This window comes from Balearica regulorum, chromosome 1 (assembly GCF_011004875.1).
Source record: "Balearica regulorum gibbericeps isolate bBalReg1 chromosome 1, bBalReg1.pri, whole genome shotgun sequence".
NCBI classification, from domain to species: Eukaryota; Metazoa; Chordata; class Aves; order Gruiformes; family Gruidae; genus Balearica; species Balearica regulorum.
The window spans coordinates 93,792,484-93,805,945 of NC_046184.1; the positions used below are offsets into that span (position 1 = coordinate 93,792,484).

The 13,462-nt window shown below is 41.4% G+C and overlaps 1 protein-coding gene across 2 annotated transcripts; it reads left to right on the forward strand.

The window, feature by feature from the left end:
• NIT2 (nitrilase family member 2) lies at positions 1–11,840 on the forward strand. 2 transcript variants are annotated; one of them, XM_075766787.1, is made up of 11 exons: positions 1–110; positions 2,349–2,467; positions 4,706–4,826; positions 4,943–5,031; positions 5,660–5,728; positions 6,619–6,712; positions 7,839–7,913; positions 8,351–8,429; positions 9,081–9,179; positions 10,242–10,297; positions 10,674–11,840. In XM_075766787.1, the coding sequence occupies exons 1-11, from the start codon at positions 83–85 to the stop codon at positions 10,760–10,762; spliced, it is 918 nt and encodes a 305-aa protein (XP_075622902.1). In that variant the 5' UTR covers positions 1–82; the 3' UTR covers positions 10,763–11,840. The 2 variants fall into 2 exon arrangements, with proteins under 2 accessions (XP_075622902.1, XP_075622910.1); XM_075766795.1 differs by lacking the exon at positions 5,660–5,728.
• Positions 11,841–13,462: the final 1,622 nt, after the last annotated feature.

The following is a 13,462-nucleotide window of genomic DNA, read 5'->3' on the forward strand; positions in this document are numbered from 1 at the left end:
CAGCCCCCAGCCCGACGCCGGCACGCATGCGCCCGGGCGGGCCGCCCAGCTCTGAGGGAGGAGCCGCGGGGGCCGTGCGGGCATGCAGGTGGCGCGCGGAGCCATGAGCAGTGAGTGGCGGCGTGCGCGGGGGAGCGGTTTTCTCCTCGCGCTCCCTCCCTGCCGGGGACGTGGGGCAAAGGGCCGGTGCGGGCTGAACCCGAGCTCCGGCCTCCCGCCACGGGCCTCCGCCGGCCAGAGGGGCCGCTGCGTGGTGCCGGCTTCCCCGCTCGCCCTGAGGCTCTCCGAGGAGTCACCGCCTCCCCCGGGCGCCGACCTGAGCCGCTGCCGGCCCCTCCTTGTCCCCACTGGGCCGTTACCCTCTTATCTGAGTGTGGGGACGCAACCGGAGACGGGCCGAGGGCTGGCTGGCTGCTGCCCCGGCCCGCGTCCCCCGGAGTCCCCAGTCCTAGCGTGGACTGGAAAGGCCTCAGTCCTGGGGCCTGTCGCCGAGGCTTTGGGGGGCGGTGTGAAACAATGCGGGTGCTAGAGGGAGCTGCCCCGGGCGCTCTCACCTTGCTGCAGGCCGGTAGAAACCCCTTGCCGTGCATCTCTGGGTACTGCTGCAACCGTGCGCTTGTCGAGAAATTTGATCTGAACAAACCAGACGTACTTAGTTTCTGATGTTTTCAAAAAAAAAAAAAAAGTGTTTCGTAGCGATACAAGTATGAACCATTATTTTACTCTGACATGCTTTTACCTGGCCGTGGTTTGCATTGCTATAGGCTTATCCTAAGAATTGCCTTTAAAGAAGTTTTTGAGGCAGCTTAGCAAGGCCAAAAGAAAAGATCTTGGGCATCTACAGCGCTGTTGCACATTTCTCTGTATTTCTGTTACTTCTACATCTCAGCATTTTTAAACAAAACTGTAGGCACAAGTACACGTGTCCTCTTGTGGCTGAGCTTTAATTTTGCCCTTTAACAAACTCCAAAACTGAGGCACAGGGAAAATAAAATGAATGGTTCCTTAGTCTTTTAAACATTATAGAAAGGGAGGTAGTTAGAATTTTTCCTAATACATGCTCTTTTGGGTTTGTTGTTTGGGGGGGTGTTGGTTTTTGGGGTTTTTTTCAAAAGTGAATTTATGCTGAAATGTAAATCTTTAAGTGTCCGATTTCTCTGAGTGAAAAGACATTCCACAAATACGGGACAGTTTTAGACAGATTCCTAGTATGGTTATCTAGGTGGGTCTGGAAGCTAACTATGGTTACATCTGTTCAAAATTTCAGTGAAGCTTTTTCTCAGTAATCCAAATACTAAGAATCTGTCACATGAAGAGTGGCAAAGTGAGCAGTTAATCATTTGCTTAACCTCTAGAAATAAGCTGCTTAGCTACTGAAGTGAGAACTAAAGTAGGAAGAAAGATATTCTGCCTGACTCTTCCTGACCCAATCTTATCTTCACTTGAGTCGGTTCTTCCTGTTTCCCTGACCAATGAGGCTGTGTTGCTTGCAGCTCTTTCTTTATCCTATAATGATCTTTGAATGTATGACGGGAGTTTTCCAGAGGGGAGAGGTGCTTTGAAACCAGGGTACTCTTCTTTATGAAGAAAGAGGTTGGTTTGTTTGGGTTTTTTGTTTTGGTTTTTTTTAAAGGAGACAGTTCTACCTGTTCAGAATGTGTTTTGCTACAGCCCTAGTACTAGGAAATTCATGGAAGGAAGTCCAAGGGGTGTGCACAAAACTTCATTTGATGTCTTCCACTTGTGTATTTCAAGAGCCTGCAAATATAAATCCTGCTTAGGCACAGCAGAGACACCATTGATAACATTTGCAACCATCGCTTGGCTAGAAAGCATATTGCAAAGAAATTATCAGGAAAGATGTTATCTTTATTGGGGTTTATGGCCATTAGTTTGATAGTGGCTTTTTGGACATGCAGTGCTCATCAGGCAACGGGCACAACAAAAAGGTTGGCTCGCAAAGCGTGTAGCAAAATGGGAAGGAAGAAGCAGATGTAGGTGACTAGCAGTCTCCCTTTGTCACACAGTATCTTAGGTTAGAACTTGGGCTGGGTACTGCCTAGGCTAAGTGTTAATAGCATGTGAACTCTGTGGTCTTCAACCTGAACAGAGTGATGGTGATGTATGGTTACATTATCGAGCCTAGGTTTGAATGTTCTCCCTCTGTGATGAGCGTTTCCAGAGTCATAGACAGACTGCAAAATGAGTTGGAAGTGGTTTGTATATATATTAATATATAAGCAAATTTCTTTTGAGTTAATGAGTTAAATACTCATTAGTGAATTCAAATTTTGAAGAGTTTTTCCTGGGGAAGTTCTGCTGACTAATTTTTTCTTTTCTGCCAATAGATTTCCGCCTGGCTCTTATTCAGCTCCGTGTGTCAGCTGTTAAATCAGATAACCTTCAACGAGCCTGTGGGCTGGTGAGAGAAGCATCAGCTAAAGGAGCAAAAGTTGTGGCTCTGCCTGTGAGTAAAGACCATTTAGTCTATTTAGCACCTATACCTTAAACCCTTGGAAACCTTTCTGGTGTTACTAATGCATTATATATTCCCATTTCTCTCTGGATAGCTTAGATGCTGTATGAGGCTCCGAAATAGAAAAAAGACAGGGCTTCTGTCTAGGAGCATACTTGAGAGGGGAAAGCAAGAAGGAAAAAAAGGCAGGTTGTCTTTTTTGTGGTATAAGATTCTGGTTAAGTTTTTGCTGGTTTAAATCCCAGGCAATTCCTTCACTGGTATGTTCTGAATTCACGAAAGTGACATGATGGTTTGAATCTTTGTAGAAGCCTCTGTGCTAGAAGTGTAGGAAAAGGTGATTTTCAGCTAAAGAATGTTGATATGAAGATGAAGGGATACAGGTATACAGTGACTCTCTTTGTCATAATCATTCCAGATTAGATAGTACGTGAGAAACAAATAGACTTCAGACATTTCCAGCAGGTCATTTGTGGCTGAATTATGATTAAAACACACTTCTTTTGTGACTTCCTTGTTTATGTTCCCACACAGCCAATTAAAATTACTGAGCCTTTCTGATTTACTTTTTGGACTTCAGCCATAATTAACTTGCTGAATTTTCACACAGATGAGTGTGCTGGCAGTGAGGTGACCTTTCCAGTGCAGCTTTGAGCTTTTTTTGTTGGAGGTACGTGTGTGTTACCCCGTGCCCTGCAGCATCTGACTCAGGAGTGCAAAGTTCTTTGGGTGAACTTTTGGTCTGGATGTTTTACACACAGAATGTTTTCCATCCTGCTGTCACAGGCAAGGTACTAAGCAACCTTCCCAGCTTCCCTGTGCTAGCACAGCTCTTGTGTTGCAAATGTGACCTTTGATTATTCTGGCTGGGCCTCCTACATTGAGATTATCTATTATTTGCTAGTTTCATCACATGTATAAACATTGAGTTTTCCAGACCTATTCACTTAAGATACTCACTTTGCTAATGATAATTTATGCTTTTAGAGTAAAACTTGTCAAACAGGGGCAAGGCTTTTCACAGACTTTTGGTATGTAGATTTTATACTGGCATTAAGACATGGGCATGAAGTATTCTCTTACCTCCATTTTGTTTTTTAAGTCACACTATGTAAAAAACAGAAGTAACTCGCACTGCCTATATAATCTACACCTCTGCAGAGGCACATGGCAATTTTCCTATGACATCTTAGCCTTGATGTGTTAAACTTTTTTCATTTCTGAACCAGGAAAAATTTGTGAGAGAAAATTTGTAATGTCTATGGATAGAGAAATAAAAACAGAATTCATTTGAATCTAGAAATTGATAGCAATTCAAAGACCTATCCCTGTATGCTTATCACTTTGGAGAGCACAGGACTAAATTTTCTTTTTTCTCCTTCTCCCAACTTCCAGTGAGCCAAGGGAACAATTGAGGCTCAGAATTGCTTGCCAAACAGTAGGTACTGGTACTGGTACTGTTTTATAGCCTATCTGTGGCCTTCAGCTGTACTCCTTTAGGGGACAAAAGTGTTGCAGGGGATGTCTCACGTCCTCACAGAGCTGGCAGATATAATGCAGAGTAAAAGTTTTGTCTGTATCTTGGGCATCTCAAATACCACTAGCCACCTAGTTTAGGCATCTAAACTGCTCTATTAATCTTGCTGTGTAAGGGTTACATGCCTGGTTCTGAGGGACAGGAAATCTTTAACTAGAGCCTAGGACAGAAGACATTGTTCAGTTGGAGGAAATGGTGTTTAAAGGATCGTTTTAGCAAAAGAATAAGTAATTCTGAGAAATGCATGCTTTTGCAAAGGTCCTTTTAAAAATGAAGAAATGATGGGCTCTGGACAAGCACGAGCATTTCATAGTTTTGAGAGGATCTATTTAGCTTGTAAGTTGTCAAATGAGCTAGGCAGAACTTAGCTCATTGTTCTGATGAGAACATCCCTTGTGATCTTGCGAAGTCTAGAGTGGTAAACATCCTAGCCTTGTTACTTGCAGCTTGCATGATGCTCCTAGCTCATGTTCTGTTTAGCACACATTCACACCAACACATCCACTGCATTTTCTCGTTAAGGTCTGTCTGGTCTCCTGATATTTTTTGATTTGCTTATGGAGCTCCTGTAAACTAAACTGCTGTAACCAAAGATTGTATGACAACGTTGATAGAGAGGAGTTTGAAAGGTCAAGTACATCTCTTTGCAGTGGTGTGACTGGATTTTAACTTTTTTTTCCCCCTAATTCTAGGAGTGTTTTAATTCTCCATATGGAACCCAATTCTTTAAGGACTATGCAGAGAAAATCCCTGGGGAATCAACACAAAAGCTCTCAGAAGTTGCAAAGGAGTGCAGCATATATCTCATTGGAGGTAGTGTACTCTTAGTAACCTCACTGAGGGCGAAAATGGGCAATGTCTCTTGGTGCCATTGGATCAAAATTCCACATAATACAGTGGGGGAAATCTTTGTTCTCACCTTTATAAAGGCTCTATTCCAGAAGAGGATGACGGAAAGCTGTATAATACATGTACTGTCTTTGGGCCTGATGGTGCAATGTTGGCAAAGCATAGGAAGGTAAGATGGCAGAATATTGTTATTAAAAGGTTACTCAGCAATGTTGCACAAATTATTTCATCTGTGCCTAAAGATGATATGAATTAATAGAATATTCCATTAATAATAAGCTGTGTACTGTCAGTAAAATTGCATGTAATTTTTATTTGGGACATGTAAACATGCCTTCCAAAGGTGGCCATAAATTTGTTCTGGATAAGGATGACAAAATGCAGAAGGCATAATTGGCTTTTCCCAGTTGCTGGGAAAACTGTAGTAAAGAGTAAATCCTGATACAACTCATCTGTGTACCTTGGTCTAGGTCTAAAACATAGTGCCGCTTAAGTGGGATCAGGATTTTCCCTCAGGTTCCCAATGGATTTACTCCTTCTGTTATCATAAATATCGTTCTTTACGTACTATGTGTGCTATATGTATGATTACTGCAGACAACTGAAGTCCAAGTTCTGTAGTTAAGTTGTGTCTGCTGTTTGTGGTAGATGCTTGCTTACTGTCATCCCACCTGGGCATTGCTGCATGCCTTCTGAGAAACTGCCCTTTCTCCATAACCGTAGAATGTAGTTTCTGTTAATCTGACTGTGCATACAGGTATTATTCCTTAGGTGAACAACAGCTTACTTCTTTCAAGGAAAAACAAAAGAGAAATGCAAGGTTACTTGGAACAAATGAGGTGGTGCAAAATACCTCTGGGGTGCAGGTATTCATTTCTTCTGTTAACTGATTCTACACTTAGCTACACTATTTGATCACTTTCTGAAGTACTGTGTTGCTTTCCATTGATCACACCACACCAGTCTGCAAGCCTGGTAGTTGGTTATAGAATGAGTGCAGGCTTTTACTGTGTAAATATGAACGAATAATTATATAAAACCAGCTGTATTGTTAGGAAACTCTGGTTGGGAACAGAATTTTCCATTGCAGGGGAGGGATAAAGACTGTCTGCAGGGGCTAAGAGGCATCTGCACAGCTGAAGTCATGGGAACTTTATGACATGGTGAAGGTATTTTCTGGAGAAGTTTTGCAGAAATGGGACTAAAATCTTAGGAAAATATTACCTGCTTTAACATACCTTAAAATCATCCTGACAAATTCAAGACTTTTTATATGTATCCTTTCTTTTGCAAAATTACTCATTAGATCAAGATATTTAGCTATTTTGCAGAGAATCTTTCCATGAAGAAGATATAGAGCCATAGTACAAATTAACTGTTACGGTTTTAGCTATTTTTAACTACTCTTTATTACTGCCCAGGAGAAGGACAGGGCATTCTGTTTGGTAAGCAATGTAAATATTTCATGTGTGTATCACTTGAGTCACAGGGATTGTATGTGTTGTTTAAAATAGCCAGTCTTTTTTATTTTTTTTTTTATTTCCCAAATAACTGTAGACATGTATTTCTATAAAGAAGAAAACTGCTTTAAATCGTCTTTAGGAGATCTCACAATGTTAAGCAATGTTTAGTTGGGACCCTGACAAAAGAGAAGTCTAGATAATGTTAACTAGAAAACATGTGCCTAATGGAATAAGCCTCAAACACCAAGCAGAGAAATTGTTATTAACTGCTATTAATCATACTGTAATTACAGGTTCATTTATTTGACATTAATATTCCTGGGAAGATACAGTTCAAAGAGTCTGAAACACTGAGTCCGGGGAATAGTTTCTCCATGTTTGATACTCGTGAGTATAAGACAAGCCCTGTCTTTAAGGAGCTCAACCACAGTAGCACTATAGTCATCCTGGAGTTCTTTTCCCAAGCAGTGGATTTCTGGAATATCAAATTTGTATTAGGAACTTGACAACCAAGGCAAATACAGTCTAAGTTTGTTCTAAGTGTGTGGGTCACTTCTGAAACTTTTAAAAAGGCAATCTGATTGCAAAAGGGCAGAGGAGTAGAAAGGGTTAAGCATACATCATGGCATTTTGCTTAATAAATAGTGATCCTATTGATTTGTTAAAGAGAAGTTACTGTGTTTGTTTTTTTTTTATAGCAGTTACATCTTTGAAATTGTTTTTAAATACTTTTCCAAGCCATGTTTTATATGTGGCAAACAGCTACACTGGCATGTTGTTTCATGTGCAGATGATATAATAATGGAGACAATTAACTGTAAATCCATTTCAACATTCTTAAATCAACCACATCAGATAAAGCAAGACACCTACTTCCCTCCCCCCCAGTGTTCATAGATTAACATGTCCTGTTTACTGAGCTTTCTGAAGAGTCTCGTCTCCCACGGTCACTTTTTCCTCCTTGCAATCATAGAATCACAGAATGGTTTGGGTTGGAAGGGACCTCAAAGACCGTCTAGTTCCAACCCCCCCGCCATGGGCAGGGACACCCTCCACTAGACCAGGTTGCCCAAAGCCCCATCCAACCTGGCCTTGAACACTTCCAGGGAGAAAGTATGTAACTGTAGTTTCTTTAGTCCATGAAGAGCAATTAAGCTGCTTTCTTTTCTTCAAAAGAATTGAAAAACCTGCAGCTAAATCGGAGAGGAATACATTACACAAAGACCTGATATAACATGATTTTGTGGAAATGGCTGGTTTTAGAGGGTTGGTTCTCACAGTCTGAAAGACTAAGAGTCTTAAAGAGTAAGTCTCACTCTCATCATGAAGCATGAATGCACCCCCACAAATAGCCACTGCTTGTTACAGATAAGGATGCACATTTAAATATAGTGTCTCTGGTTTGTGAGACTCACAAAATAACAGCTGGCAGGATGGCTACAAGGAGTCTTGTGATTGCTTTTGTGTACTTGTGATAGTGATATGACTGTTGTTTCTTGTGTTTTGAGAGCAGCATACTGTAAAGTGGGCCTGGGCATCTGCTATGATATCAGATTTGCTGAGATGGCTCAGATCTATGGACAGCAAGGTGAGGCTGGGTCACCTCATGGAGCGTGGTTAGCCCTAAGGGCTGAACTATGCAGGGCCATTTCAGGGTGGTATGTACTGGGCAATCCATGTGATCGGGCATTCTTATCCTCGCCCAGTAACACAAAATGCATCTTGTGGTCAAGGCTTTGTTATTCAAATGAGTGTCTGTTCTCCTTGAGTAAAGTAACAGTCATTTCCTGACACGTATTTGCTGATGGAGTGATGGCGACAGGTGTAATGTATCACAGGGCTTTGCTGACATAAGTAATCACTTGTGTCATGCATGGACAGATTCTCTTTGGTCCCATTTTGGGCAGAGGTTGGGAAGTACTGAAAGAAACCTTGTCTTTTTGAGCCTCAAAAGTGAAGGGCTGCTCTAGGGTAAACCATCGTCCCCTTAAAGCCCAACCATGATTATTTTTTTTTTTAACTAAGGTTGTCTGCTGCTGATATATCCAGGGGCTTTTAACCTGACAACAGGACCAGCTCATTGGGAACTGCTACAAAGGGGGCGGTAAGGACCAAGTAACAGCTTATCCTCCTGTTCCCAAGGGAGTTCTAGCATGCGGAACTGAACTGTTCTGGTGTTCCAAATGACACTATGCATCAGAATTTGGTGCCGCAGAGCCACTGCTATTGGAGCTGCACCATTCCTCAAGCCTTGCACAGGACACCAAAGTATTTTGCTGTCAAGGAGAAAAGCAGGGCATTCTTATCCTTCAGTCCCGCCAGCCCCTCCGCAGTTAGGCCCTTTCAAGGGCCTTTTCCCCATGGCTCTGTAAGCACCCTTCACACACAAACCTCTAGATAGAACAGCCAATAAACCATTTGAGAACTGCTGTAATTACAGATAGAAATAGACTCTGAGAATCCTGAATGTAGTATTATTTATTCATTTGGTCAGCTTCAATCAACTTTGCCAGATACTGAAAGAACATGTAATTAATTCTACCCACTAACTCTGGAGCAGATGCTAGGGACTGTTCTTTCCAGGCTCTGCTTTCTCTGACCTTTGTTATCATTTATGATTTTGGCTACTCCTTAGGAGGATATATAGCTTCCCCTTCAGAGTGAATACTTTCTCTTCTGCTTAGTTAATTGGTGGTATAAAAAAAAAATTAATTCTACTCACTTTTTCCCTTCCCTCATCTTTCTGTGAACACAGAGCTGTTGATAATCAAGTCTTCGTAGCTACAGTATCTCCTGCTAGAGATGAAAAAGCATCCTACATTGCCTGGGGACACAGCACTGTAGTAAATCCATGGTGAGTTCAGAAAAAAAACCCACACCGCCTTTTCTTGGTTAAAAAATGTTTTGCTTGACAGTCACATTTCAGTCCCACGTTTCTATCTACTCTTAATGTCATAAGTTTTTGGTAAAAAGCACCCGAGACTTAAGCCTGCATTCTCAAAATTATCCTTTAAAACTGTCTGACTGAAAAACAATAAAGAAACTAAAACTAGTTTAACAGTATGTATTCTTTTTGTTAGCAAAGAACGTACTTTAGTACTAGTATTTAGCATTGCTTAAGCTGCTGACCTTTTCAACTTGTCCCTGAAATTCACTGCAGTATATACTATGCATTATGGTAATTCTCTGTGCAGAATTGAACCATCATAAACAGTGTACACAAAAGTATTTCATTTCCTCAACACTGCTTTGACATAAGAAAGAACGTCTTCAGCTAGCTAAGAGGCACATTCTGACTTAAGCAGAAGTCATGCAGGTGCACAGGAGGTAAAAGTGACCAAATCTTCAGGCAGTTGCTTTTCTTTCAAATAAATCCACTGATAGTTCTCTGCCAGATGATTGCCAAGTAAGAAAAGCTTTATCTGTATCTTGAGCTTTTAACTTTGTGATGAAAGCAGTGACAGAACACCTAGTGGGAGACAGGATAACTAACGCTCAGTAGCTCATGCAGGGTAAAAGTATACTCCTATTAAAAGCCAGTAGGATCTGAAAGGAGATAGTGTTAGTCTTTGCCATATATGGCTGTCTCTGGTGAAGTTGTTTCTTTCGCCTTGAGGTATGTTGCATGCTCATGTGCACTGGTTCACATAGTTGTTCTTACCATGATTCTTGACCTTTGGAAACATACTTATGTTAAGTATGTATATGTCACATTTAAAATGTGCCACATATAAAGCGTGGAAGCCATTTCTGTTATGCCAGAGCTATGAATTATGATGCTATTTCTAGGAGAGCACTGTCTTTACAGCTGTAGACATCAAGGGTAGGAACTCCCTTTTGTATAAACAGCAGCAACTGGACTGATGCCTTGAGACCTCTGTGTTAATGCTGTGAACAAATGTGCTTAATTTTGCAGGGGTGAAGTCATAGCCAAAGCTGGGGCTGAGGAAACAGTTGTATACACAGATATAGGTAAGGGTAAAGGTGTGGGTTTTTTTCCTGCTTGCTTTCTTGAGTACAGGTCATGAGATTAATGAGAGGCATTTTTTTAAGTCTGTGGGCTTGCACATGCAATTACAGGTAAGACAATGTTCCCATCCATTCTCTACCTTTGCTAGATGAAAGCAAGAACAAGCAGCACTTGCCTATACCCTTGCAGTTTCCTTCCTGCTAAGGAGGAAGCTGCCACCTTAGGAAAGAGCAAAGTTGAGGCTTCCTTCAGCCTGGGCTGCCTCATTGGAGTGCCCTACAACCCAATTCTCCACAAAAGCTGCTCTTTTCCCTGCCTGACCTCAGGAGCTTTCCTTTTTGACTGCTGTTGTAATAAGTCTTTCTTACCTCCCTGCAGATATGGAGAAACTCGCAGAAATACGTCAGCAAATTCCAATTTTAAGCCAGAAGCGTTGTGATCTCTATGCTGTAGAGATGAAAAAGTGAAGCTGGGTGATAGGGAAGGTTCAGCTGGCACAAAGGCTGCTGCTTTCATCTTTGGAAGGATTCCCTTGCTCGTTGCTCCACAATCTACTGCTAAATGTGCCAGCTAATTTAAAAAAAAACAACAACAAAACTTTGATGTAATTCTAAAATTGATTCAAGTACAACTTTTCTATATCCTCTCATACTTTATTTTACAGTATTTTACAGCTAGAATAAAGATGGAGGTGAAATCAGTTCAACACAGTAATAGTTAACATTGTTTTCTGAGCATCACAATGTTTTAGTTACCTTTTGGGGGCTTCTTTGTAGAACACAGGAATGGGAACCTTGTTCTCTCTGGAAATCATCTGAAGTCAGCTTTCAGTGAATTATCAGATAATCTAAAAGCATGATTCTTCCCCCTCTGTCCTTCTTAGTTGTATATGCCTTAACAGAGTTCCTTGAATGGCCAACTTCTAACTTGGAAGGCTTATATTTTAACGCATTAAGCAAAACAGGCCAAATTCTGCTCTGTACAACTTGGTGACAATGCAAGAAGCTGCCAGACAGAACTACTACTATAGAAGAATCTGTAACAGATTTTGGTTCATGTATCTTGCCTGAAATATATGGATAAATTCTCCTCATTGCAATTCCTGTTTCACAGAATCATTGAATGGTTTGGGTTGGAAGGGACCTTAAAGATCATCTAGTTCCAACCCCCCTGCTGCAGACAGGGACACCCTCCACTAGACCACATTTATTGTGGAAGTGATGCAGGTTACAGTTGTGTTAAAGCAATTCACATGTCCCCACACCCTTTGCTCTATATGCTGCTTCCTTAATGCCATGTCAGAATGGGCTTTTGTTCTGCTGCCTGGCAGTCCTCACCTGAAAAGTTAGAAACCTTGTTGTGCTGATCTAGTCTTTCTGCCCCTAGTCTTCCAGAAAACAGGTACTAGAATTGCTCGATGTTTGAGTGCATTATTACTACCAAAGGCCAACTCCCATCAGTTGCATGGAAGCACTTGCTACTTCATTGCTCTTGCTGAAGAGACTAACAAACTGATTATTAAAGATGGCTTTAAAATACTTAAAACCAGCCTAGCATCTTGTAGGTTTTTTTGTTTGGTTTTCTTAGAAGGAAGACACCTTGGTACTTTTGATGTAAAATACAAGAATTTGCAAACAGCATCTTTGTTTCTCCTTGGGAAGAGAAGCAGCAACTTTAACTATCCAGCCTTTACCATGACAAGGCAGCAAAAATGATAAAGCAGTAAGGCTGAAGGAGATTTCAAAATACAACGCTGGGAGGAAAGAGATAAGGTTTTGTCTTGCTTTAGCTAACCACCCATGTCCCCCAAAACCACCTGACCTTTTTATTCCTGTTCAGCCATCCTCCTCTTCCCACAGCTGCTCTCTGGCCTTTTTTGTTCTTTTGGCTTCTCTGGAACGAGCTACATGTGTGCTTTGTAGAGGAAAATTAATGGTTAAATTAAGCCAAACCCTGAAGCACCTCCCCCCCTCAAAAGACAGGTCATGCAGTTCTACTCAGTGGCATTATCTATTCCAGCAGGCATTTTAAGTCAGTACTTTACACTGCATTTTGGTATACATACTGTACTGGAACTGTTAAGAAACAAGCCACAGAGCATAAGGTGAAATGCAGATTTATTTGTTGAAAAATAAATATTAAAAAAATTAACAATTCACCATTTCAGTCAAACCTCCTGCATTTAGTGCCTCCCAGATACTCAACAATCAGCATCGATGATGGCCATCACTGGGTTCCACCTAAATCATAGCAACTAATACACATCCATTTTTCTAAACTACTCCATCTGCCTTTCCCTCCCCTCTCTATGCTAGTTTAACATGCAACACAGCAGGAAGTAAATACTATCTTTGGAGGATTCAAGTAGTGCAGGATTCTCATGTGCCAACCACTTAATTCTAAAAATGCAAAGTGCAGTCTGAGGCAGAGAACAGAATCCATGGCCAGGACCCTCCTCCCCCAGAATCCCACATGGAAAACCTCACTGTGGTGAACTCTGCTGAGGAGCCGAGATGAGCTCAGTGCGTTTCAGTCTGTCAGAACAACTTCTAAGCACTTTTTGGTTTAGTAGGAAGTTTGGGGGACCTCCAGTGCAATCCACTCAGAATTGATACAAATGGACTGTGAATTTGTGGGGGTTTCAGTGAAAAAAAGTACACAATCAGCTCTCAACTAGGTAATACTTAAAGCAGTCAATAATCTTTGCATTGGTAGAAAAACAGGCACTTCTTTAAGTATCCATATTACACATACGCACCAGTATTTAAGTACAGAAAAACTGCCAGTAACCCCTGAAATAGCTCCACAATTTCAGCCTGCAAGAGTTTAAATTATTTTTAAAGAAGAAGTGGCAGAAAATACAGTAATGCCTGTTGTATCAGGTAGTGTTCGTACTATCGCAGCTGGGGAGCCTGGTTAAAGCTGCATCCACGCTGCTCTTAATAGTTCCAGACTAAGTTACAGAACAACTCCTTAGCATATGTTAGTTCCCTCTTTGCTTTTGATCTGCAATTAGATCCCAGTAATTCAAGTCATTTCTAACGTCTATTTCAGAAAACTTTAACACAAACAGCAGGGATTTTAAACTATTAGAATTAAGATGCAAGACAACTATGTGTAGAAGCAGCTTCCCAGAGTCTCTAGGATACACCAAGCTTATCCAAGTC

Bases quoted from the DNA above. Each gene is read 5' to 3' on its own strand.
- NIT2 (XM_075766787.1), top strand. From the start codon at position 83: ATGCAGGTGGCGCGCGGAGCCATGAGCA. The intron at 111-2,348 runs GTGAGTGGCGGC...TTCTGCCAATAG, and splicing joins GGCGCGCGGAGCCATGAGCA to ATTTCCGCCTGGCTCTTATT. The intron at 7,914-8,350 runs GTGAGGCTGGGT...TTTTTAACTAAG, and splicing joins TCAGATCTATGGACAGCAAG to GTTGTCTGCTGCTGATATAT.